Source organism: Opisthocomus hoazin, chromosome 7 (genome assembly GCF_030867145.1).
Source record: "Opisthocomus hoazin isolate bOpiHoa1 chromosome 7, bOpiHoa1.hap1, whole genome shotgun sequence".
Classification (NCBI taxonomy): domain Eukaryota; kingdom Metazoa; phylum Chordata; class Aves; order Opisthocomiformes; family Opisthocomidae; genus Opisthocomus; species Opisthocomus hoazin.
The window spans coordinates 67,485,587-67,512,086 of NC_134420.1; the positions used below are offsets into that span (position 1 = coordinate 67,485,587).

The 26,500-nt window shown below is 45.5% G+C and overlaps 1 protein-coding gene across 1 annotated transcript in view; it reads left to right on the forward strand.

Moving 5' to 3' along the window:
• Positions 1 to 8,084: 8,084 nt before the first annotated feature.
• The window catches only part of MTHFD1 (methylenetetrahydrofolate dehydrogenase, cyclohydrolase and formyltetrahydrofolate synthetase 1), a 45,794-nt gene continuing 27,378 nt past the window's right edge, over positions 8,085 to 26,500 (forward strand). The window contains exons 1-8 of the mRNA XM_075426872.1: positions 8,085 to 8,231; positions 17,219 to 17,303; positions 19,656 to 19,715; positions 20,403 to 20,456; positions 20,825 to 20,961; positions 21,089 to 21,189; positions 21,526 to 21,662; positions 23,071 to 23,182. Coding sequence (XP_075282987.1) covers positions 8,191 to 8,231; positions 17,219 to 17,303; positions 19,656 to 19,715; positions 20,403 to 20,456; positions 20,825 to 20,961; positions 21,089 to 21,189; positions 21,526 to 21,662; positions 23,071 to 23,182 — 727 coding nt within the window. The 5' untranslated portion in view covers positions 8,085 to 8,190. The remainder of the gene's footprint in view (positions 8,232 to 17,218; positions 17,304 to 19,655; positions 19,716 to 20,402; positions 20,457 to 20,824; positions 20,962 to 21,088; positions 21,190 to 21,525; positions 21,663 to 23,070; positions 23,183 to 26,500) is intronic.

The window sequence follows — 26,500 nt, forward strand, 5'->3', positions numbered from 1 at the left end:
TAAAAAACTGTCCACAAAGCAGAAAAACTCTTTTCCCCATTCACCAGCTCCTTTCACAAATCTCCAGGAATGCCACTGAATCCTCAAGGGAAAAGGGAAGGAAGACTCAGGCCCCAGACGTGTTCCTGTGGCAGCAGCTCAGGCCATACCGCTTAGCTTGTCCTATACTGACATGTCACTGCGTATGTCCACAGGGTCAATGCCTGTTCCAGTGTCAATGTCATACTGCGGGAAAGGCCATACGGCAAAATCTGTCAGCTGTCTTGTTGACTTGCTGCTACAGTATCTTCTTTGCTGACCCTGTATGACTACGAGGTCTCGATCTTCTTCAGAACCTGCCTGCTGGTCATACACCTCTATGGCGGCCACAGGAGACACCAGTAACATCACAGCTTGGCACAGCTCCTCTTGAGTGGAGAATTCATTTTCTTCTCCAGGCTTCTAGGCCATAAAGAGAAATCACAGGCCCAGCAGACTACTGAGCTCACCATATTCCTGTTCCACACCAAGTCTACAGGCTCTGAATCTTCCCGTGGCCCAGGCAAGCGTCAGTCACTGTCTCTTCCCTAGGCCCAGTTTCTAAGCTCGTGGCTTGCTCTGCAAAGCAGCAGGGCTCCAAAGCAAAACTACTCCATGTGCAACCACAGCACCCGCACCAGGATGTGCAGGCTAGAGATGTCAAAATGCTTCACTTCAAAATGACGGCTGGAGGGGACCAGTGTACTGGAGACCAATGTGCTTTTTGCCAGCTACAGCTGACACAGGCCATAGGACAAAACATTACACTGCCCTGCTGGATTGTGTCAAGCTGTTGGAGATAGCAGCAAAGGATGGCCCATTTCATGACTCAGATTTCTAGTCAGATGCCAAGCTGGTTTATGAACCAGAAAGCTCAGAGGGAGTGCACAGTAGCAGACATGAGCAAGCCTTGCTGTTCTTTTTGAGAAATTCTTCTCCCAGAGGTGTGCCGGACAGACACTAGAGCTCTGCAGATTTAGAAGTTAATTTACTGCTTTTGTTCTCTGAAGCAGCTCAGTGCATGCACACTCCACAGCTTCAGGGCAAATGTCAGCAATGTGCCTCTGAATCTTCTGCCTCCACCAGGCTCTGCCTCACTTAGACAGGGAGCAGCTCTTGTTTTAAATACCAGACAAATCACACAGCTCTTAGGCAGAACAAAGGGGCAGAAGTGTGATCGCTCTGCCTAGAAGCTGACAAAGTTCTGGGATACAAAGGTTTGTAGCACAAGGCATATAAACTGGGAGATACATGCCCACATGGAAAGGCATGTATATAAATGAGTGGGGAACAAGCTTACAGCAAGCTTGCTTATGTTCACACTGTTCAGAGGGAAAAAGAATGAGATACTTGAATAGTTTGTGCACTCAACCCGTTTTAACTCTTCTCAAGCTCTGTTCACAAGAAGCTGAAACTCAGCTCCAAATACTTTGGAGACCTTCAAGGAAAGGCAAATCTTTTTGTTTCGTGTATGTGTGTGCATGTGCTTGTATAAACACACATCGCACAAAGGTCTGCTTTTCCAGAGCAGTTAAGTTAGGCTCCTTCCTTGTACAATTTACTGTTCCTTTCTAATTACAAACAGCAGTCATCAAACATGAACAATGGGGGAGAAACATGTATTTTTTTTTCTTCTAATGTTAAGAAATGAAAGTCTAATTATGAACAACTCCAACAGAGATATAAAGAAGCACAGTGGGTAAATATATCCGTACTTCAGAGGGAGAAAAAAATATGCATGTATCAAATAAGGAAAAAAATCATTCACTACAGCACGCGTAAGTACCTTACCAATCCTGCTTCCATTAAAACTAACAGACACACATGGCCAAGAGGTGTTATGCAAAAGGGGAAGCACACATAGATCCTGTGTGTTAAGAAAAAAATGAGACATTATATCTATTATATATCATAAGGAAATTATCTCTGTCTCTCATAAACCTCTCAGAACAGGAGGTGTGGGACTTCAAATCGTTCTGCTTGTCCCCACCTTCACCCTATTTTCTCCGCCACTTCCATTACCCTGCTTGTCTTGGAAATTCTTTCAGCTGCAAAATGGTTGGAGACCAGGCATATCATCTGTTTGCCCTGTTCCTGTGGTCTTCCTTACATATCTGCAGCTAGCCACCATTAGAGCCATGGCCTTGACCTGGGACAACCTTTTGTCTGATCTAGAAGCAATTACATAGAAAGAAGGACATGTATTGGAATCAGTAACGCTATACGTAAAAGCACATTGAAGGTACAACTTCTTAAGCCTGCTTCCTGTTCTGAACCGTGTGCACACATCAACACCAAACACTGCTCAGTGTTTCAAACTGGGTGCTAAGACATGCATGAAGGTGATATCACCCAAGTCTGAAGTGCAAAACTCCATTTACCTGTGTTTATCTCCAAATACCCCACTTACTGGAATTCTGGTTTGTGGGAAAGCTGGGTTCATGCCAGCCTTGGACTTCCCCTGCCACAAACTTCACAGGATCTGTCCAGCCTTCTCCCGTCTCTGCAGGACACTGCAAGAGCAGGATTTGCTTGGTTGAGAGCACTCTGTGAAGGTTCTTGCAGACATGGCATAGAACCAGCTGTGCAGTCTTGCTCTGCCAGGGATGTCCTTGCTTGGACTGGGAGAATTATCTCAGAGGCTGTGCGGATTAAAATCCAATGGAAAGACTGTCTTCTGGACATCCTCCTACCTGAAGTGCTGAAACTCACCTTTCTCCCTACCTACCTCTGCCTGTGTCAGTGTATGTAACTCCCTACACAGTTAGAAAGGTGGAATTGGTATAATGAGTGTTTCTATAAAAAATATTGGAAATGTGTTTTTCATAGTCTTTTACGGAAATTAACAGTTGGAAAAAAAGGAGAAAAGTCACAACCCATTAACTAAAAATTATTACCCAAAGAGAATTAGGAGGAGTTGGAAACAATAAGCTAGCTAATCACAGCTCCATTGCTTGTGTTTCTATTTTGCTTTAGGCAATCAATTAACCCTTCTTTCTAAGTTACCTTATCTGGAAAATGTGGTAATACATCACTCACAAGCAGGCTCGGATATTGAATTAGGCTGTTGTTTATTGCATGAGTGCCACAACATGTTGTAAAAGTGTTAGGAATGTTTATTATGTGAGAGAGAGGACTACTTAGAAAATTGTTTCTTTGCTCTGAATTATCTCTTAACATCAAAGAGTCAGGACAACCTAGGGCCCATATTTATCAAGCATTCTGGCACTGTTCTCAGAGGAATCCAGTGTGACACAAAATTCTTCAAACTGTTAACAAGACGTCTTTCTTCTGCAGGATCCCTAAGTGGTCAATTAGATGTGTCGGAAGATTTCTGTGCGAAGGTGAGGCAATGCTTCTAAAGGAAGTTAGCTAAAAGAGCAACAAGAAAAGCAGGCAATGGAAAATGCACTGAAGTATGTACAAATCTGTGTCACTGGCATAGTAACGCAAGTGGAAGTCCAACCTGGTTGTTGCCGTCTTTAGAGCGACAGATAAACTACGGTCAATACCAAACTCCTGCATCGTAGGCAAGTGCATGGCAAGCTTGGTCAGAAGAAGCAGGTCAGAAAAGCCCTTCAGAGGCCTGTTTGTTACTGTCACTCTGTTGGACACAAACAGCTTTACCTCCCTGCCAGAAAAACCTAGGATGAAAGTACCCTGTACTTGCTTTATAGAAAATCAGTTCACTGTGGTTAAAACTGCTCTGGAAGTGATTTGGTTAATCTGTCTGCCTCTGCACTGAAGTGGACGAGGAGCACTCCAAGTCCCTCTTCTGTTAGTTCAGGCATCGGAACAGGAACCCTGAGGAGAAGGCCACAGAGCAAAGACCACCTTAACCTATGACAGCTGCTTTTGCAGTGACTGCGCAACAGCTGGCTGCGCCACCAGCTTGTTATTTCTATGACGTGTCTCGAATGGATGGGGCACACAGATATGGGGATAACTACACTCATGAAACACTTTATGATGGAACAGATGCCAGCTCATGCTATCTAGTATTACATTAACACAGCTTAGCTATATGGGCTTCTTCAGAGCATGTACACTGAGGTCAGCCTCAAGCCTTACATCAAAGTTCAGCCACCTTCTGATCAAAGGGAGAGTTGACCAATAATGTGTATTTAAATGTGTCGCTGTTACCCCATTACAAAGTTGTGTTCTCCATCATGGTAGATAAGCTACATTCTAGAGTAAGGCCATTCATTTAACCAGCCTGCGTTGTTCAGTGGGTCATCTCTAAGCAGGAAAGCTTCCCTGTAAGTGTTTGAAAAATCAAAGTCTGTTTTTCTGGTGTGCTCCTGCCAACTGTCTTTCTAAAAAACTCTTCCATGACCGAGGTTTATGAAGGTAATCTAAGTTTTCCGTTCCTCCTCCTTTGCTGGAGATAATGTCCTGTCTTAACTGTCCCACTTAATGGCTGAAGCAAAGCCTGATGTTCTTCCTCAGTTTGCTGATTCAGGGTCAGTTCCTCGTAACAAACTGCAGCTTCTGGGGCCCTGTGCCATCAGAGGCACGGCTGTTAGCTCATTAGTAACAATGAACATCTTTCTGGCATGCACTTTGCAGCCTTTGGGACTTTTTTAAAGAACAAGCTCCATGACTTTTGACATGTTGGGTAAGAGGGGGTGGATGCAAAGGCAAACAATCAAACTGTGGGAGTTGCCAAATCAAATGCAAGGGATGCCTGGCAGGGAGGCGAGTGAGGCAGAACAACTGCTCTGGGGCAACGCTTGGAGCAGAGAGGTGTCTCTCACTCTGAGGCTTCATCCTGTCCTGAAGTAACTGGTTTTATCCTTCTTCATCCCAACAGCCATTAGGAAAAAAAGTCTGCATTGGTACAAACCAGACTATGCTCAGAGCTGTCTGTTCTTATCATGCTATTAGTTTTTTTCTCATTCTTTCACATTAACACGGTCAAAAGAATTGTACTGAAAGCAAAAACATTGATCATTGCTGTCAACTTTGAAAGTATCTTCACGACGTTTGTTTCCTTTGCCACTGTGTTCCTCTGAGATTTCCTATACATGAACGGTAGCTTTAATGTTTTTACTGCATTTCGGGGTTGGATTTGGCTCTGATAGGAACTGAGAAGGGTCTGTTCAGCCATTTCTCATCACATAATCTCTTTTCTATTCCTTTCCCATTTAATTTCCAGTATTTCGGCCGCAGGATGATAATTAAGAATAAATGTTAAACAACAAGTTCTTACATAAAGGAAGGACACACACAACTTCAGAGCAACAATCTCAGCTTTAGTACTTGATTGCCACATGAGACAAGTTAGAAATACAACAGAACTTCCTGCTATCACAAAAAGAGATTAGCTAGTCTGATCTTCTGGCATAAGCACTTAAATTAATGAGTCTGTCCCTTCCCAAAAATGAGAATCTGGCTCAAAAATAATTAAACGATACAAGTTGTTCAGGTTTATTTTTATTTTCCCTTTCCTATTTTTTAGACTCTACAGTAAATTCAGGTCATTTTCAAAGTTTTACCTGTCATCTTGAGACATCTTTTTTTCAGGATCTGGGGCATTATGAAAAGCAGCAAGTGACGTTAATCCTCATGCACACATGCAAATCACGCAAGTTAGCAGCTCCGGGTACAAATGTTCAGCTCCTGACGACAATAGCTTCTTCTGCTCACTCTGCAAATAACTTCATCTGAATATTTTAAAAAAGGTGGCTTTCTTCTTCTTCTTTTCCTGCCTGATATTCTTACACTACCATCCTGAGTGTCAACTTGTTTTTTGGCAAAAGTTGTTTTTGTGAGCTTATCCTGTTCTTAACAGAAGGAGCCCGTCTTTTGCTTTTTTTTAAAAATACAGGGGACTTTTCTCCCACAAGAGTTTATTCAGGCCTCAGATAAAGGCAACAGAAAAAACAAATAAGGCACAGAATTTTAAGCAGTCTAGAAAAATCCCTTCTCTCAACGATTTGTGTAATCTCAGTTTTGATTGTATAATACTGCAAGTGCCTGTTAGAGCGTTCCAGGAAATAGAGGGAATACATAATACAAGAAGAGAAAAAGAAGTTCTTCCTAGCTTTTTCTATTTAGCATATAAAAGCCCTAAAATGCAAAGTTTTCTGTCTTTTCAAAGTCACTTTTAAACTGAAATTTCTGACCTTTCATCCTGCAACACATTGTTAACTTGAGAAAATCACTCAAGGTAACAAGCTCTCCCCTCAACAGAAAAGAAAGCAGAAAAAAACAGAAAAGATGTCACTTGTGAGGCCATGAAAAGAAACACAAAGAAGAAAAGCCTTATCCTCAGAAAAGTTCTGAGCTATGTGTGGTTTATATTCCCCTCCCAGAACACCTGAGCAGCAACCGTAAAGCTTCTGAGCTTCTGAAACAGAACGGCCCATGTATTTTCACCCTCACAGTTTTGTGCCCTGGGTGAAAGCTGCGAGGCCTGCACTTCTCCCTTCTCAAAATCCGACTGTTCCCCAAACCCCTTTGTGAACCGATTACATCAGAGTAGCAGGATTGAATGCGTTCTTGGCAAACTCTTTGGAACGGGCACTTTATTTTTCCAAACCTCTGCATTCTACGTAAAGCAAAAATCTATGTGAAAGCATTTCACACAGTCCTTTTAAGTCTCCAGTTCTCAGGAGGAACGCTGCTGTTTCAGCGTCCAAACGCCACCCTCCACCAATCGTTAATTTGCAGTGAGGTTACCCCATCTTTCCGCTGTATGGCCACCACGTGGTAGATGTGGCCAGGTCCCAGAGCAGTAAGAGGGGAGCACTGTTTTACTGCAGGCACGGGAACGCGCCACGGCTCCCCAGCAGCAGCCTAATGCCATGGGTCCACCCCATCATCGGGCCCAATCTGCCAGTTCCCTGCCTCTGACCTTTTTATCACCGGTTTCTTGAATCGTGGGCCTGTTCTCTAACCATGTGCTAGAGATTAGCAGGGAACAGTGATGAGTTCCTCAGCTTCTCTTGGTCGTGGCGTTATCTTGCCTGTGCAAGTCTGCCTCAGTGACATTTAACTGCTTTTCCCATCTCCAACTCTAGCTGGACCCTAATCACTTATTTACCATTTTTGTAAAAAAAAAACTACACTGAAAGCAGAGTCTTTCTGCAAGGTCCTAAGCTGCCTGTGCTGCTTGGAGACTGAGGAAAAGCCTTGGTTAACAGTGCACTTGGAGGGCTACACAGATCTGAGCAGCCGCCTGACCGGGAACTCCACCTTCATTGGTCCGAATGGGATTGCTTGCTTCAAGGATCCCCCTTGGAGTTGATCCTTAGGAACCCTGGTAGGAAACTACACCCTCATCGGCCCTAACAGGACTGCTTACTTCCAGTACGTCCCTTGGAGGAAATCCTTGGGAACTTGTTTCTCACTCCTGACAACTCCTATGAATTTTGGGCCACAATCCCCCCCTCTTCGCTGCCCTTTCTACGCTGGCCAGCCAGCGCTTGGGTGACTGTATGTCAGACAAATGTGTTAAAATACTGAAGAGTGCCAATTACTCTTAGCACAACCTCTGAGGAGCAATACAGCGCTACCCCAGGACGTGAAACACAGAGGTTATTACAGAATCACAGGATGGTCGGGGTTGGAAGGGACCTCTGGGGATCATCTGGTCCAAAGCAGGGTCACCTACAGCAGGCTGCACAGGACCTTGTCCAGGCGGGTCTTGAGTATCTCCAGAGAAGCAGACTCCACAACCTCCCTGGGCAGCCTGTTCCAGTGCTCCGTCACCCTCAGAGGGAAGAAGTTCTTCCTCATGTTCAGACGGAACTTCCTCTGCTTCAGTTTGTGCCCGCTGCGCCTTGTCCTGTCGCTGAGCGCCACTGAGGACAGTCTCTCCCCAGGATATTCCCTGGCTTCCCCCTCCCCTCCCCTCCAGGCCCGCTCCCGGCAGAGCACGGCGCCGGGCCTGGCGCCGGGAGCACCGCCTCTCAGCCGCTCCGGCGGCCATTTCCCCGCTCCCCTCCGTGGCGGGCGGGCCGCGGGCAGGCTCAGCGGAGCAGACGCGGCCGCCCCCCGGGGCCGCTCCCCTCCCTCCCCGGGGCGGGAGCGGCGCTTGCGCGGTGGAGCGGGCGGGCGGGCGGCCGCCGAAAGTTTGGGTGCACGTGGGGTGCGGCGTGGGGGCGGCCCGTCCCGCAGACGCCCGGGAGCCCCGCCGCGCTCGGCCGCTGCCTGCCCGCCCTCGCCATGGCCCCCGCCGAGATCCTCAGCGGGAAGATCGTCTCCGCGTACGTAGCCCGGGGCCGCGCAGGGCGGGGGTTTCCTCGGGCGGGCAGAGCCTGGGGGGAGACGCGGGAGTTTTTACCCTTCGGGGCGGCCGCGGTCGGGAAGGAAAGCGGTGGGGGTGCCCCGGGGGGACCCGGCCCTGCTGCCCGGGGGAGCGCGGCTGTCGTGGCTGTTCCTGCGGCTCCGCCGGGATGAGGCGGGTTCGAAGCCGCCCCAAAGCTCTCTCACCGCGTTGCGCTCGGAGCTCGCTTCTTCCCGGGTGGGAGTTCTTAGGCGAAGGTGGTATTGAAGAGCTTGAGAAGAGCCTGAGGTGCTGCCCGGGCCGCATCGCCCCCCAGAGCCCAGCCGGCGTGAGGCTCGGCCCGGCGTCAGCCCGGCGGAGCGGCCTGAGGCGGCCGCTGACTGACAGCTGTCACTCAGGTCGGCGGTGCCCGCAGGGGGCTGTGCGAGCGGGAGCTGGGAAGCAGTGCCTGGGGCACGGTCTCTGTGTTCCTGCCGGACAGGCAGCGGTCCTGTAAGGCAAGAGAAATTAGTCCGTGTGTTGGATAATGTCAGGATGGATGGTCACAGAGTCACAGAATCAGGTGTTTGAAAGATCTGGCAAACCCTAAAGGGAAAGGCTGCCTTGTGCTTTTCAGCTTTTACTTAGATGGCGAGCTCTGAGCCTGTACTGTGGCTGTTAGTTTGCTGATTTTTCCTGCTGCTGCTGTACGTACATACGCGGTGAGAAAGCGAAATGGATTTCCCTAACCCCAGGAAAATGTTTGGCAAAGGGCAACACTTCTGTACAAGCCAGGTTTGGTTAGGTATGTTTCTTGGGTACCTCCTCACTATAACCAGGGAATTTGGACAGAAAGGGTAAATTTGGAACGGTCTAAAGTAACCTCTGAAAAGTTGTTAGACCCAATCTTGGGTATGGCTCTGTGCAACACATCTACATCTAACTGACAGCGGCGTGTTGCTGAAAAGCCGGCCTGATGTGTCTCGAATCTGAATATCCATGGTGAAAGGCTGCTTGCAGATGTTTAACCCAGTAATTCTGGGCTACTACCACTTGGATATTGCAGTCTTTCAGTCTTGGGTGCTTGGTTACAGCTCATGCTTTTGGCAGTCTTGAAGCCAGCACACTCCGCAGTGCCTGTATGTGGTGCTGATGGTACTTCGTGATTTGCCTGTTGCAGATTTCCTTTTCCTGGCATAGAAAGTGCCCCTGAAGTGTAGTAGATCCTTTCAAGCTACAAGTTATTGCAATTTTAGAGTGACTAGAAATCTGGAAGGATGCTAGCTTGGGTACAGTGAGCGTGTTTTGGAGGTATTCTGAGCACTCACCCTAAAACGTCTGGCTTCCTTGGCAGTGCATATTGCATTACTTACTTTCTTTATAGATACAGTGGTGAAGGTTTTTATCTCTGTTTTTTTCTGTGTTATAGTAGCAGCTGTTTTTCAGAGGTGAGGACCTTCGTGATGTGGAAATACCTGGGAAGAGGCATAAGATTTTAACAGGCACATACTGGAGAAAGGATTGCTTAGTTTCCAGCACAGCTCTGAGATGTTTGGCTGAAGCCTGTCTTCCAAAGGCATCAAATCTTGACCTGAAGGCAACACAAAATGGAAAAATAATTGCAGCTGTACAGCTGTCCTCCTTCAGTTCCTTTATTTCTGTTTTGTTTATTATGTCTAGTATAGCAAAACCATCATGTGCTCCACAAGAGTGGGCCTTACCTAGTTCTGCTTTTTCCTAGTGGAGTACTTGAAGGAGACATGAGGAAATGGGCTATCCAGCCTGCAAATACCTGTCCCTTTCTTCCAGACCCTCTAGTGCTGGTGAAGACGACTCTCATTGCCCAGAGTTCACCTCCAGGCTAAGAGTCTGGCAGCAGCAGAAGCAGCGATAGGCATGAGGTTTTTGTAGGAATTTTCAACTGAATTGCCTGTTGTAGAAAGGGAGTGTTTCTGACTTTACAGTCAACTGCAAAATCTTTTCAGGTACTATCTTGTGGGGGGTGTTTTTTGTTACTTTATCTTTTAATTGAGAAAAGTGTTTGTTTGTAAGTCAGTCAAATATTAACAAATGAGGTGAATCAATCAAGTAGTGTTGCAGCTACGTCATTCTGGGTTTCTGTGTGTGTTTTAAATGAAAATTCCAAAGTATTGTGAACTTTCTTCTCCTGCCACTATGCACCCCTGCCCCAAAGAGAGATGAAAAAATACCTAATTCACAGTCATACCAGTTATTTAAACAAAAGTCAGGTAGATGGTGGCATTCTTATTTTTGTGAAACGTGTAAAGAGAATAAATACTTTGAGAGAGAGTGAGAGAGTGAGAGAGTGAGAGAGAGAGAGAGTGAGAGAGTGAGAGTGAGAGACTGTGCTTGCTTGTCTCTATAAATAAGGGAAACTTGATGTCGTGATTTAAGCCAGCAGCTGGCAACTCAGCACCAGACAGCTCATCCTTCACCTTTGAACCCAGCAGGATGGGGAGGAGAAATGGACAAAAAGTAAAATTTGTGGATTGAGATAAAGGCAGTTTAGTAAGACAACAAAGCAAATACTAATGCTACTAATAATAATGATAATAATGAATATGCAAAACAAACTGTATACAGTACGATTTTCTCACCGCTCGACAACCAATTTGCAGCCAGTCCCTGAGGAGCAATCGTGGAACCTGCAAATCACAGATTTCGCAAATTTCATGAAACTCCTGAAAAAGATCGAACTCCCAGAAAAGTCTGAACTCCCTGACCAGAGAGGATTTGACCTCAAGGAAAAGAGAAGAGCAGAGTCCTGCCCCTCGGCCAACCTCCATTCATAAACCAACCTTGATGTTATTGTTACAGAGTAAGGGGTGGCAAATGTCCTGGTTTTGGCTGGGATAGAGTTAATTTTCCTCCCAGTAGCTGCTGTGTTTTGGATTTAGTAGGAGAAGAATGTTGGTAACTCATGTTTTCAGTTGTTGCTAAGAAATCAAGGACTTTTTCCAATTTCAGCTAATGAGCAGATGTGCAGGAGCTGGGAGGGAGCACAGCCAGGCAGCCCAAGCTGGCCAGTGGCAATATTGCATACAATACTTCTGTTAAACAGTGACACTTGGTGAGGAGATAAAGCTAGTTCACACTTAGAAACTCTTGGAAGGCTCAGAAGAGGTACAAAGGAAAATAGATTTTTTCAGTGGCTTTGAATATTACCTTTGAGGATAGTAAATGTGGTTTTGTAGTGCATGGGAAGGAGAACGTACAGGGCAGCAGACATTGTTGCGTGTGTAGGATTTTGGTGTTTAAGTTGATGCTCCTCTGACTAAGGCTGCTTCTTTCGGTAGAAACAAACTCTTATACCTGGACAGTCTGTGAAAGATATTAAATGGGGGGTGGGTTATGCATCAGTCAGCTGGCTGGTTATCTCTGAGTGGCTTTCCTCTACTGCTCTGAGTGACTGTTTAGTAATTCAGCCTTAGATTTTGCTGCAAGTTAAATTTGCCTCATTGGCAGATCAGTTGCAGAAGGTGAGTTATTGTACTAATAAGAGGCAGAGAAACAGTGCTTTAAGTATGCAGAATATGGAGGGTTGGAGAGAGTCAAAATACAGTGTTCTCAACCTTTTTATTTACTACTAGTCAAAGACTTTATTTCTGCGTCTGAAATAGGCATTCAGAGCAAAACATTGTAGTGGCTCTTCTTTACAGCTTATGTCCGCTGCAGTGAGCGATGTCTTCAGTCATTATCATGTGATGTAGGCCAGGTTTGGCAACCCCTGGCTTGGCCTGAATTGGTTGATAGCACCAGGAATGGACCAACATTCTTGGTCTGGATGAGTGGCTGATGAGTTGTGGTGACAGAGAAGACTTAACGCCCCTCCCAGCCCCTGGGGATGGGCCAGGTCGTACTTTGCTTTGAGTTCAAAGTACCGTTAAAGTACTGGATATAGCGTCGGCTCAGCTTATAGCTGGAGGTAACAGTGCAGTAAAGACAACTCTTCAGCTTTTTCAGACTAGGCTTCCAAAGTTTTTTGGAGTTCCTATTGAAACTCCAGCTAAATCTACTCTGAACTGAAAAACTTCCCCAATCTGCAAGGTCTCATTTACCGGATCCTACCGAGAATGTTTCAGGCGTGCACTGAAGGGTACCACACTATGGACGTGTTAAGTTAAAGTGAACTGTGTGGTCCGGTACCGCTCAGTGCCACCGAGCAGCCCCAAATGTGAGCGAGAACCCCTTGTGTTAAGTTCTGTACAGACACAATTAAAAAAAAATGGGACCCTGCTCCAAAGATGTTACAAGCTAGGAGAAAACATTGTCTGGTGGACAACAGGGCCATGGGGCTGTCATCTGTGCATATCTGTCATCTGTGCATCTGGTTACATGGAAAGGAGGAGTCCTAAGGGAAAGAATCTGTAGCGGGCTGCTGTGTCCCCTTTGTGGAAGGAAGATGTTAGTAATTGCTCTTCATGAAGACAGACCATTGTAACTATGGCCTAGAGTATTGTCTGAAGTGCTTGCAGCTCCACAAACATGGTTTGAGTCCTTATTTATTTCTGTTATGTTGTCCTCCAGTTAAATCACCTGATAGTTGGCTGTTGGTAGGCGTTTTGGGATGCAGACCTGACTGGTGTGATTGATGTTGCAGCAGGGGAAGCTGGTCATAGCAGTTCATGGTATTGTAACTCGTGTTTGGGGCAAACTCTTCTGTGTAAGTTTTAAAGACTCAGCTTTGTGTGAAACTTAGTCTGTTGTTCTGTTGGCAGTCAGTCACATTTGAGAAGTTCCTCAAATGCTGCCTGTCCCCATCGCCTGTGGATGTGAAGAGTGCTCGAACAAGTATTTGAGTTGACAACCAAAAGAGTGGTTAAAAACTGTGGAAGTGTTAGAAAGAAGCAGGCAGTTCCTCCATGAGATAATGACAGTGTGCAGGGATCATGCGGTGGCAGGGCAGGAGACTTGTGAGTGGATTCCAGCTCTGTTCTCTAAACAGTGTCTTCCCTCAGCTGGAGCCATCAGTTGAATTGTCAGCAGTGTTCAGATGGGCTTTCCCAAGGCAGTTCCCATCCCAGTGCCGTTCCATTGGGACAGCCAACCTGTGACCCCCCCCAGGAGAGGCTCCTTTCTATCTGTTCATTGGGGTGCCAGTAGGATGTTTTGTGGCACACTTGCTTGCAGCCTCTTCACGGCATCTGAAGATGAAGCAGTTGTCCTGCTAACTAAGACATGGTGCCATGGAGGTTTGCAGTATGGAGAGACAAGCTTCCCGTTCTCCACTTTCTTTTCTTCTTGTGGGGGCAACAGAAAGTGAGCAGTGGCCGTGCTGCAGGCTCTGAGGAGAAATGGCTGCAGGGACAACAGCCCTGAGCAAGATAGTGCAGGACCTGGGGAGGACCATCAGCCTTATACAGCCATTTCTGGAGGGCTGCAGCAGGAGCACAGCAGATGCACATTTCTGAAACTTTTGGGCAATCGGTGATCCAGGCAGCGAGGCCAAACCCTCCTCTTTGGGGGCAGGCCTCTTTCTAGAGCATCGTTGTCTCTGAAGGAGGTATTGGCCAGTTCACGCATTTGGCAGCACTGACATAGACCCAGGGCCGTATGACCCAGAGAAGGGACAGAAACACAGCCTGGGGTCACCTCCAGTACAGGGATGTGTATGCTGGCACCACAGCCACCTGAGCCACTGCGTGTACATGATCCCGTAGGTCTGTAGAGGGGGTCTGCTGGAGGAGACTTGAGCATGGGAGCTGTGTGTCTCTCTCCATTTGCAGCAGAGCTGGAGGAGTGTGGTTTGTCCTTTGCTGTTCTGGGAAATTCACTTAATAAATTTAAATTCAGCTCACTGTTGAAGTCTAGAGAAAGAAAGGCTAACAGGAGCCGGCTTTTGCACTGTGTGCTTAGAGCCGTGTGCTGTCCTTAACCTGTGTGGACCCTGGACCCTTGTTCGCAGTGTGAGTTTGTTTGTGGAAGAGCCTGTGGGCACAGGAGGGGTCTGAGCGTCAGAGGGAAAGCTTTTGGAGGAACAGCCTTGTACAAATCCAATTTTATGTTTGAAGACTTAAAAGTGTTTTCATACAGCTAACAAATACGTTGTTAATTTATCCATATGAACTTTCATCTTTGTGAAGACCTGAAGTCCACAACAGAATGTTGCAGACTGTATCACTAAATGGCTGCTAGCTTCGAAGGTGATTGTGTGTTTGTAAGTCTGCAGAGATAAAGCAAGGATTTTTTTTTTCTTCCCTTGATTTTCTCTCAAAGCTTTGCACCTGTGGCTGTTGAGGTAACCAGAGAGCGGTGGTACTTGACGCTAGGTGGCTGTCTAACAATTCAGCACTGGCAGGACCACTTGGTGTGTTTGTGCGTGCTAACCTTCCTTCTGTAGCTGAAGGGGAAGTGAGCTAGTGCCTAATTACAGAAAATGACAGCAATGTAATACGTGAGCAGTCACGGCTGCTGGGGGCGAGCGCAGGCCCTTGGGTGGGCTGGTTTCTCCTCCACTGAGAAGACTGGATTAAAAGTAAAGCACAGTCCAGAGGCCCTTTCCAGTTCACTGTCCTCTACGAGGGCTTTACTGCATCATAAATTATGATACGTTTCATGTTTGTTTGCGTTTCTTTTTGTTTGCGGGCCACACAGCAGCGCTGTGCCTTCCGTACTGGAACACCGGAGGCTGTTCTCAGAAGCAGCTCCCTCAGAGAGCTGGCCTGCAGCACCCGCTCTGAGGCCGCACGCAGGGGGTTTCTGGCGCTCCTTGCAGTCGCTGCGTTGTTCTTACGGGCTGCTTGTGAGCTCAGGCCCCGTTGTGTCTGCAGCTATAGGTTTGGTGCCTTCACTAGGGGTTTACAGCTGGTGATTTTGCCACCCAGCAGGTGAACCTTTGTCACTTCAGCATGAAGAATTGCTAGGACAAGGACTGCTATGACACCGTTTTCTGAACTCATCAGCCAGGCTTAGTGTCAAGTCTTTTACAGAGGTGATAGCTAAAGGAAACCTAGGAACTACTATTTCTTAAGTAAGGTTGAAAATTACCTGTTCAGCTGAAGCTTGTGAAGAGACTTGGAACACCTTGGCCAGACACAAACACCTATAAAGACTCTGAACCCACTCAGGTGCAGCAGAGCTCTGACAGCATGATTTGGAATGCAGCAGGAGAGATGCAGGATTTGGGACGGAGCAGGAGGCTGTGTGATTCCCCTGAGATGGGGCTTAGAACAGCCTCAGGGCTGCTTCTGGCTGGGCCAGCTGCAACCCTCCCTTGGGATCAGCGCTGCTGGGTTGCAGCAGAGCTGTGTGCTGGTCCCGTTTCCCTTCCGTCTTGCCTCTGGCATTTCTGATTTGGAGCTCATAGTTCTAGGGTAGAGTTGGCTTCACTGGCTATCTGTCATCCTGGAATTTCCCTATATGGCAGGAGTTGGAGCCTCCCGGCTGGCATCAGCTACTTACTCTGTCCCCATACCCTTGCTGTTTGCATTTTTAATGAACTGGCACCAACAGCACCTCCTCCAGTCTGGGAAGTCTTGTTCCACTTGGGAAGTAGCAGACCTTGTGATGCTGATTTGAGGGTAGATGAGCACGAGGAGGCCATCTGTGTTTTAAACAGTAGAGTGTTTGGAGCAGGGTAGATTTTCTAAGTGTCATGATGGTACCTTCTCATCTCTGTGAGAATAATGGGTGGGACACGGGCTGGAGATTACGTGGAGAAGGACAGACCTATCAAGTTTCTAGTGTCCTGTGAGGTTTGCTTAACTGGCTTTTGCCTCTGAGTAAGTATCTCCTACATTTGCAGTGAAGGGCCACAGCCTCCTTCCAGCACCATGAGCCCATGAGATGGGCACGACTAGTCAGTTCTTCTCTCTGAATCCCGACTGCCTATGGTGAGGAGACAGAGCAGTGGTGCTGGGTCTGCACCTAGGCTTTTGGCAGAATTTCAAATCTGAAAGAGCACGTTGGGCCTGACACCAGTACCTCTTCCCCTCTGCCTTCCTTGGTGAAGGATCATGCACTGGGGGCCAGACAGTGGTTAAGAAATCAGAGAGGAATTAGCAAGGTTGAGAAGGGTGGTGACAGTGGTTGTTGAGCTGTCTGCGGCTAATTTGTCAGTGATGGGTACTTGTTATCTCTAAAATATTGCATAATAAACTAGGAATGAGTTGTCATCTGAGCTAGATTAACTAATAAGTGAATCCTTCCATGCTTCCATTTCTAAGTTGTGTTTTAATAATTGTATCCTTAAACTTGTCTTCGCTGAGGAGTTGACCTGAGCTTTGTACCAGGATTCATCTAATATTCGTCACTGCTTCACCTCTCTCCATCTCCCACTCTCCTTCCTGCTCCCATGGAAAAATTTTTGCCTTGTTGGAAGCTATTGGGCTGGGGGCATTTTCTCACATGCGTGCTGGCAAGCACAGAAGCAGATTGCAGGCAGGAGGGTGGGTGTAGGACTGCAGCGTATCCAGCCTGGGTTAGACTGAGCAGGTAGGAAATAGAAACACATAGCATTGACCAACTCTAGCAGAGGTGTATCTTTGGGTGCCTCCGGTTGGTTTAGCTATTTGCCATGGTAGCTTCATCATCCTTTACCAGGACAGCATGTGTGACAGCGTTGACTGGTGCCTGTGGAAGACAGGCAGATTTGGTACTGCATATGTGGAAAGAGGATTTGCTTTTGAGTGGGGAGTTTGAAATCCCAGGAATTTCGGTGCCAAATTTTGTACTTTTTTTTTTTTTTTTTACCCTCGTATCCTATGAGACCGTGAAGAGGAGGGTGAAGAAGCACGATGTGGACTTCAAAAAAAAATTGAAAAAAATAAGTAAGCTTGAATGAAACTTACAAAGTGTCTTAGTGAGTTCTGGACATTAATCTTATTTGCAGAGTGCTGGGGCTTGTGTACTCATGGCATAAGTATGTGTTTGCCAGTCTGGCATCTGTCATCTTTTCAACTCCTGTATGAGAATTCAGCCCCTTGGTTAACTTCTACCTTGTTTTGTTGTTTTTTTTTCCCTCTTCAGACAAGTGAGAGAGAGACTAAAGAAACAAGTTGTTGAGATGAGAGAGAAATTTCCAGGCTTCAGACCAGGACTCGCAATTTTGCAGGTATTGTTTTCTTTAATGACAACTACAGAAAATCTGTGTTGCTTTGCAATGGTAAGTGCCCAGCTGATGAGCCTCACCACAGCTGACTTGCAGAAGGTAATGTCTTATAAGGAACAGAAGAGCAGAGTTCCCTGTGGAAAGGTAACACAGTTCTGTGATATATTTTCCCCAAGTACTGGGGCCAAGAAACATTTTGAGGTCTTTAGATTGGTTGGGTTTTTTCTTTCATCGGACCCTTGCGGTTTTCTGTTTGATGTTATATTTGTGAAATGGTGAAAGCAGGTTTATTGCCTATAAAGAGGAAGCAGTGCTTGTAGACTCTGTTCTGAGTTGCTGCATTTCTGTGAGCCCCAAACCCTGTCAGCTTTCCGAGGTGTGTTTGTACCAGAAATCTTTGAAATGGGGTGTTTATTAAGGGATTTTCTCTGCTGTTATATCAGAACATAGAGAGGAGGGGGAGGACCCAACTAGAAACACCTTTGGCCAAGAAGACTTTGAATGCAGGGGGTGGAACAAAATCCCCTTGCTGAGTTTGATGTCTGTCAGAAGTGTGAGTAAATGCTAGTGTCTATTAAGAAATGCTTGTGGAGGAAAAAAGCACTTATCAGTACAGGGTTTTGGCCTGTGTTTGGCAGAATTAAGGTGATGTATTTTTTTTCCTTACAGCTATAAAAAATGGAAACTCTTTGTGCTTAGGTCAGAAGGTGATTAGCAGTAGCAAATGTCATGTAACAGGAAGGAGCTGTGTGGCCACAAAGGATTGATGGAATGAAAATGACTGCTTAGAGAAGTGACTTCTGTCCTTATTCAGTATTTTGGGCTCCTGAAGAGCTCTTGGTGCCTGTCTCTGCCCCCTATAAGATCCCTGATAGTACACAAGGACCCAGCTCCTCTTCAATGCCAGGAACAGATTTGTTTGTGGTTTGGTTTTTTTTCTGGTTTTCTTTTCCATTAGCTTTAAGAAGATCATTACTACAGAAGACTTGTCTGCAGGTGTTAAGAAGGAAGGAGGAAGGTCTTTTGTTTAAAATTTAGTAAGGGGTGTTTTGATGTAAGTTGCCGAAATGCTGATCTTGTGAACTGTCTTCAAAAATTGCTGTCTTGTAGTGTTATTGGATGTTTTTTCTTGGTTGGCCTGTGTTCTCTTCAATCCTGGGTTGTCTCAGAGTCCTTTACAACCCGTTTGCTCTTTGGCTCCACTCTTAAGCTACCAAACAGTCTGGGTTTGGAGTTCTTCTCCTAATACTGATATTCTCAGCCGTCTGTTTTTCAGTTAAGACAGTTAGCTGTTTCTGGTATGTAGCACCCCACACAGTATGTTCTCTTTTCTTGGGAGGTATCTGGCATACTCTGAGCTCAAAGAATAAGTCAGTTAATCTTTATTTTTTGTTCTGTAGTCAGGAATGTCCTCTTTTGCACAATGCATGTGGTCTGTTTGCTGACATCTCCCGTTGCCCGCTCTCTTTCTTCTTCTCTGCCCTGTATGAAGCATACCTTTTCCTAAAGCCAGCAGACTTCAAAGGGGAGACAGCCCCTTTGTCTAACCCTAGGGAAGAAGAACCAGTGTATGCTGACTGATCAGGTAGTGCAGTCACCCCTGCAGCTTGTAATATGTGTGAGAACCAGAGACAGCTGCCAAGTACCAGGGAACAGGGTTTCAGGAGTTTGCTTATCAACTTTTCAGTATTTGTCCCTCATTTTCTTATGATTATGAGGAGTATTATCTTTAGCAAAACATCGTGGGTGTTGCAAGCAGTCTTCTGAAATGCAGTTGTGCTGTAATCACCCAATACTGCCAAAAACCTACAGGCGTTTGTTCCACTTGCTGCTTTCTCTTTGTGCATCACTTTGTTGTTGTTTTGTTAGTTTGGCAGAAAGATTCTCAAGGTACGAAACAGAAGTGGAAGAAATCTTTTCATCAAGGCACATGTGCATGAAAAGAAGATTCCTGGGTGTCAGAGGCCCAACTTTTCTGAAAGCCTTAATCAGATAATTGGATGTTATCAGCACCTGCTGATCACGTTAATTAGCTAGAGATTTCACTTTCTCAGATGAGAGTCATGAGGCGATATTTTCTGCTGTGGAGAGCGCTGTGTTTCTAAGGTTTTTCAACAGGTATAAATAGTGTTTATGCAGGATATCAGACAACTTGTCTTTGTCTGCCTCTTACTTGAAAGAACACTTTTCCTGTTAGCTCCAGCTACTTATAACCTCTGTCAGTGTGTTTTACAGTTATTCAAGAGTATCTCGGTCTCTGTGGTGTAGTTCAAAGGAAGCTAAGGGTTAAGCCCATCTCAGCCTGTGACTGGGTCTCTATTCTGCAGTGTGACTCAACTGTCTTTTCATCCTTAGGTTGGAAATCGGGATGATTCGAACCTCTATATTAATATGAAGCTGAAGGCTGCTGCTGAGGTAATGGCCAAACTCTTAGTATTTCTTTTTACCCTCCTACCGTAAGTCAAATCTGAATATGAAAGAACAGATGCCAATCAGATAGTTTGCTCTAAGCTTTGCCTGTATTGGAGAAACCAATGTTGGCCTGAATTCCTTGTTATGAGGAAGTAGTACAGGTGTGTGAGCTGACACTTAGCCGGGTGGGGTAGCAGCAGTGTGGGTTGGTGCCACTTTTTGTGTGGTCATCTCATAGATTACATGTGTCTGAAGTGCTGTCTTTCCTGACCTGTAGCCATCTGCTTATCTTCCCCAAATGTCTTGTACCTCCAGTTGCCTTGCATCTCTCACCACGTGGTACATGACATGTTGCAGCAGGGCTGGGAACGTAAATGAGTCCCTGTTTCCCTGGGTGATAGCTGGCATTTCAAGGCAGTATGCTGTCAAGCAAGAATGTTGTTTTTCATGTCAAAAGGTGAATAGGGCAGTTGAAGTATGGGCCAGCCTAAGTAGGCAAAGCATTTATCTTTTTTATTCTGTTTCATTGATGATATTTTCAAATAATGGGACTATAGCTGCAGGGACAGGAGATAGACCTGGGAAATGTGACAGAATGTAGCCGTGACTGGGCTGGACTGAGAGAATAGCCAGATCAATCTCTCATGTCAATTCAGAAATCAGATAATTTTTCGGTATTCTCGTTTGCAGATTGGGATCAGTGCTAATCACATAAAACTGCCAAACACAGCAACAGAAGCTGATGTAAGTAATATGGCCGATAGTGAAAAAATATATAATTTTGGTCTTGAGCTCAAGAGATGAACTTATATTTGCCTTCTCATTTTATAAAAAAAGACTGCTTGCTCATAGATATTAACTCATGAAAAAAGAAATGGAACTTGCTGAGTTTTTTTATTTTTAAAAGAAAACTAAAACACTACAGTGTAAAATTTAGAGACTTTAACAGGTATTTTTCTAAAAGTAAGAATTGTGAGTAAATTATGCTATTGGGTGGGAAAACTAAACATATTGTGTGTGTCTTTTAATCCAGATAGGGTTGTGCTTTTTCCTTTGCACCAGTCTTATTTCAGTTTATCAGACATTAGGTTTTTGGTCTTTACTTCTTGTAGGTCCTCAAGTGCATTGCCTCTTTGAATGGAGACCCTGCTGTTCATGGCTTTATAGTGCAGCTGCCACTTGACTCTGATAAACCCATCAATACAGAAAAAATAACAAATGCTGTTGCACCTGAGAAGGATGTAGATGGGTAAACTGATTTCACCCCTGGAGAGCATGACAGCTACTCCAGAAAGAAAGCTTTTTTTTTTTTCATCTTTTGAATGGTCGTCATGGGACTGGGAGTCTTACTTGGCCTTTATTCTTTTGAAATACAGCTTGAGTAGCATCAATGCTGGGAAACTCTCTAGAGGGGATCTTGGAGACTGCTTTATTCCCTGTACGCCAAAAGGATGCATGGAACTTATCAAGCAGACAGGTAAGCAGGTTTCCATCCATTATTCATGAGTGCAGTAGTCTTCAGCAAGAGGAGAAATTATGTACCTTGCAAGGCTGTGCTTCACATTGAAACTTTTGTTGAGATGCTGCATTTAATCTGCCTTTTCAGACAGGAAAAGAGCTCATTTCAAAGTGGTCCTTCCTTCCTCCCTCCCCACTCCAATTCACTATCACGCACAACCCAGAAGAAGAATAGTATCCTGAAGTACCAAAGCCAGAGTTAAGCTGGGCAAAAGACTCCGGAGCCATGCAAGTCAGTTTGTACTAGAATGCACAATGACCTGTTTTCACTCTCTCCTAACTTTCTGTGGTCCAGGCGTCCAGGTTGCAGGGAAGAGAGCTGTCGTGATTGGTCGCAGTAAGATCGTTGGTGCTCCCATGCATGACCTCCTGCTCTGGAATCATGCAACAGTAACCACTTGCCATTCAAAGACCTCAACGCTGGCTGAGGAGGTAAGGAGAGGATGGATGCCTGAGGCTGTAGTTGTCTGCTGCAAGCTAGTGCTGCCTGCTGCATGTTGCTACTCAGTGTATTGCTACTCTAAGTCATTGGGTCTGGGTTGTCTTTTCATCCGAAACAGTTTCCCAGTCCAGTTCACTGGATGGTTGTGTAAATATTTCTGCTGGAATAGGAGCTTGATTATTTTTTGCCCTTAATTAAAGGCTTTCAATTATAACAGTAAAATTATTATTTTTGTTTTCTTTTGGTGAGTGCTGAGAATTTAGTTATCTCTTCCTAATCTCCAGGTAGCAGCCTGCAAGACAGCATACGTATTTGGGTTTTTTCCCGAAAAGGACAGGTAGTCTTTTGCTTTAATGGCTGGGAAATGCTATACCAAGTGTTTTCTCCAAGTTTGGTTTTTTTTTTCCCCCAGTCTATTTTCTATGACTGGGAGTTGGTACCATTTTCCTCTTCAGCAGTGAGAGTGACAGAAATAGTGTGTTGCTGTGCTGCCACCTACTTGGATTTCGTAGAGCAATCAACACTGCCAGGCTGTGTAGGCAAGTATTAAAGCTGAAAAGGGGGTAGGTGTATTTGAATATAACTCACAAGGAAGATCAGAAACACTGCAGTGCTTCATGCTGTTAAGTTGCTGTTCAAGAAGACTGTTGTTAAGTTGATTAACAATTGAAGTACTAATTCTTAATGAAATCTTAAAAATAGTTAATCTCCCTTGAAGATTAAAAGAAAAAATTCCTCGGGATAGTAGCTTCCTAAGCAAACATGAATGAAGCAGTGCAAGAACTGACAACGAGCTTTAGTGAGAGTCTCTAAGGACCAGCTTTGTGACCAGATCTGTGAAATCCACTGAGTACTGTCTGAACGAATATTAGTGCTGAATTACAGTCAGCTTTCCCTGGAGTTGCATGTTACACAGTCCTGGACTTAAAAACCACAAGGCAGTGCAGCCACAAGTGAAGTGCTGCTTAGGGTTCTGTGCAGGGGCTGTTCTTGGCTGCCATCTGGTAAGTGCTGGGTATATTTCTGGCGTTGGAAAGAGCAGCTGAATATGCAAGGATATTTGAAGGAAGGAAGATAAGAATATGCAGAAGGTTTTAATTTTATCTAAAAGTAGTCTGTGTGATCCACTTGGAAATCATGGAGGAGTTCAAAGGAGGTTGTGAAGTGTTGACTAGCAATAGTTCAGGGTAGGAGTGTGAAAATAGGCCACCATTTCTGGCTGCAGGAATTTGTGCTTGCTGCATTTAATTGCTGACAATGCCCTTCCATGCATCTGATAGCAGTGGGTGACCACACAGTTTCACTGCAGTTGAAGCTGGTCTAAGTTGCTGCTGAAGCAGCTCTGTGTTTTTCCACTGCTGATGTGATACTGAGTTGTTTATTTGGCTTTTTTTATAGGTTGGTAAAGCTGATATCCTGGTGGTTGCAGCTGGTAAAGCTGAAATGGTGAAAGGTGAATGGATCAAACCTGGTGCAATTGTAATAGACTGTGGAATTAACCATGTGCCAGGTGCGTGGATAATGTATAAGGAGCGGGGATGTGTTTATTTGTATATAAATACAGTTGCTAAGTAAGTACATGGATACTGTTTCCTTGGTGTTTCTAGTCAATGTGGACTTCTTTCTGGTTTAAGTCTGTCTTGGGTAATGACGGCAACCTCTGAAGGTGCCAGAATAAAAAAAGGTTGGTCTGAAGTACTGTCCTGAAGCAGATCAGTGGCAGTTTTTCTTCTGCCTTCAAGAAGGCTGATGATCAGCAGAGGAAAACGGAGGCCTAGGGAAAATTACAGCAGAATAGCTGTGTAATTTGGCGCAACTACATAGTGAAGTCTTGCTGCTGCTGTGAGCGTGCAGCTTTGCTGTCATTACTTTGCAGTTAGATCTGATTAAGCTGTTCTGTTTGAAATACATAAACGGCAAGCAGTCTCTTAAAGGAGCTGTGAATTTGTTGGATCACAACATCAACTTCTTATGCTTATAAATATCTCAAGGGTGGGTGTCAGGAGGATGGGGCCAAACTCTTTTCAGTGGTGCCCAGCGAAAGGACAAGGGGCAATGGGCACAAACTGAAGCAGAGGAAGTTCCGTCTGAACATGAGGAAGAACTTCTTCCCTCTGAGGGTGACGGAGCCCTGGAACAGGCTGCCCAGGGAGGTGGTGGAGTCTCCTTCTCTGGAGATATTCAAGACCCACCTGGACAAGGTCCTGTACAGCCTGCTGTAGGTGACCCTGCTTCAGCAGGAGGGTTGGACTAGATGACCCACAGAGGTCCCTTCCAACCCTGAACCTTCTGTGATTCTGTGAATGGCTGCTGTCTTGAAACAAAGCAGCTTCTGCAGGAGTGTTGGTGACAGTGGCTCTGGCGTAGAATAAAGAGCTTGAACGTAATGGATTTCAGGGTAGGGTTTCAGTTAGCTACTCCTTCCTTAAAAAGGAGGAACAGACAGTCTGGCAATTTCTGTTTTCATCTCATTTTAAATCCAAATTACAGATATTGAATGATGTGGAAAATTAGTCACCATCCAACTATCTCTGTGCTACACCCACAAGGCTTTTAAAAGGTAGTTTTCATAATTAATCAGTCATTTTGTTGCCGTTATTTAATGGAATGTAAAGAAATTTCTGTTCAGCAGTCTTGTTCCTCAAACATGACCCTGAGTTGCATTTAAAAGCATTAGTCCTCTGTCTAATTAAAATTAAAAAGTCATCTGCTGTTGCTGTTTGTTGCTTGATCTATTTGTGCCAAGCTACCCAAACTCAGGCAATTTGCCAAAACCCACGGGGTCACTGCTGATTTGCCTGAAGCAGAATGACTCGGAGTCTCCCCCACCAACATGTTGCAAATAAAACTACCGTCACGTTTCTGACATATGACGGTATGACCTTTTTTTCAGGCTTGATGTGGACTGCATCTCTGAGGACACATCCCTGTTTCTTTGCAATTAGTCTGCCTCGGGCAGTGCACTGAGATCTGAGCTGCTTGTACGCTCAGCCTAGTCAGTGTTACGTGGCAACACGCTTAATGGCGTTGTGAGACTTGGTAATCAGGGTTTGACAGAATCCCATGGAAATGGTCAGGTTTCAGAAGGATGGATGCCACAGCGGGTTTTGTTTTTTTTTCTGTGGCTTTCTGAAGCTGCTGAGTTTTCTTGCCTCTTTCTTCCCATCTGATAGATTGCAAAAAAGTTTTTGGGTGAATCTTTTGGGAAATCAGCTGCAAGTTTGGAGGCTAGAATAGAGAGTTTGGGCCCACAGGGTTTTGTGTTCATGTGTACTACAGCTGAACAGAGTTTCTTCCAGGTCTCTAGGTAAAGAGAGAGGAAGAGAGGATCTTCTGAAACCGCTATTAGAGGAGACAAGTGTGTCTTATTCCCTTTCCAAACTGGACTGTATTTGTCTTTCTCTCCCCACTGCTGCAGTTGGAGGGCTGGTCCAGCAAATATTCCGAATGCCTTATTCCAGGCCTGTAGACATTGCTCTGCTACAGGAAGGGAGAGCAGTGCAGGCAGAGCATATTCCCAGAGACGGCGTAGTCTCTGGACTGTCCTTCTGTGAGTCCTGATGGAGGAAGCAACACTGTTCAGAGTCCTCTGCTATGGGATTTTGCAGCCCTAGCCAACAGGGAGCCTAGAACAGCAGGATATGAGAGCAGCAAAGGAGGATCAGCTTCTGTGAATCTCAGTGCCGTGCTCTTCAAACACCAGAGGCGCTAGGAAGATATAGAAAGCCTTGATTTGATGCTCTGTTTATATCTTTGTGTACTGGGATTGTGTTGCATCTTGCAGATTGTGTTGCATCCCTCGTGAAACACCTTCCTCAGTAGTGTCCAGAAAAAGAAGCAGACTGCAAGCAGGTGGTCTCATGTTTTATAGATGAGGGTCGTGTATGGTCTTGTGTGCTTGCAGTCATATATCCACCAGAAACGTGTTACAGTTGGATGTACATTGGCACAAGTTTGCTTGGAAGGCAGCAGATATTCCCAGCCCTCGTCTGGTGAAAGTAGGACTGTGAATTAGCTCTGGTCCCAAAGCTGCGCTCGGACTGTCTCTCATGCAGCCATCTCTGGAGGCAGATGGAGGTCATCATAACTGTTCATCCCATATGTGTAGGCGTGTCCTTCACTTCTTTGATGTCAAAGTCCTTGAGTGCTCACTGTCATGTGCTGGCTAGAGAATCTACTGGCCCAAAGAGGACACAGGCTTACTCTCTGTAACTAGTTTGGGTTTTTTTTAAGAGTGATATCATGAATATTGAGAAGGTGAAATTATGTGGAGAGGCAGAAGGTGTTGTACGTGAGCTTTCCTTTGAAAGAGTATTTTAAAGGTAATTGGATAGCTTCTAGGTTGTGCTCAGGAGTGCTTGGCCTGAGGTGCAGATGCAGAGGCGGGGACTGGCTTGTGCTCATCACTGTGTCTGTGTGACAGATTAGGCTGTTTGTGTTTGGAGTGCCTAATTCATTGCTTGTTTTCTTCCTTCTTGGGCCTGGAGTCTTCCTGGCCAGGGTGGCTGGTAAGCCTGCTTGGCATCCTTGGAATAAAGTATGATTGTTATTTGCCTTTTGCAACCTGAATTAAACTGGTCTCTAGGCTGGAAGGCCAGATTGGTCAGTTCAGAGCTGACAGATGCTGTAGAAACACTGTTTAACAGCTGTGATGTTGTTCAAGCTTTGAACTTAAGGGAAAAGAACTGTTGCTTAAAACACAAACACTGCAAAACATCCAAGCTGCTAATTGTCAGTAGCAATGCAGCTAAAAATTAGTGCTGGCAGGAGCTGCTTTTGTTCCCTCTTTGGTTTTACCATAGTCAGCTGTTTGGGAGTTTGGCTTCTC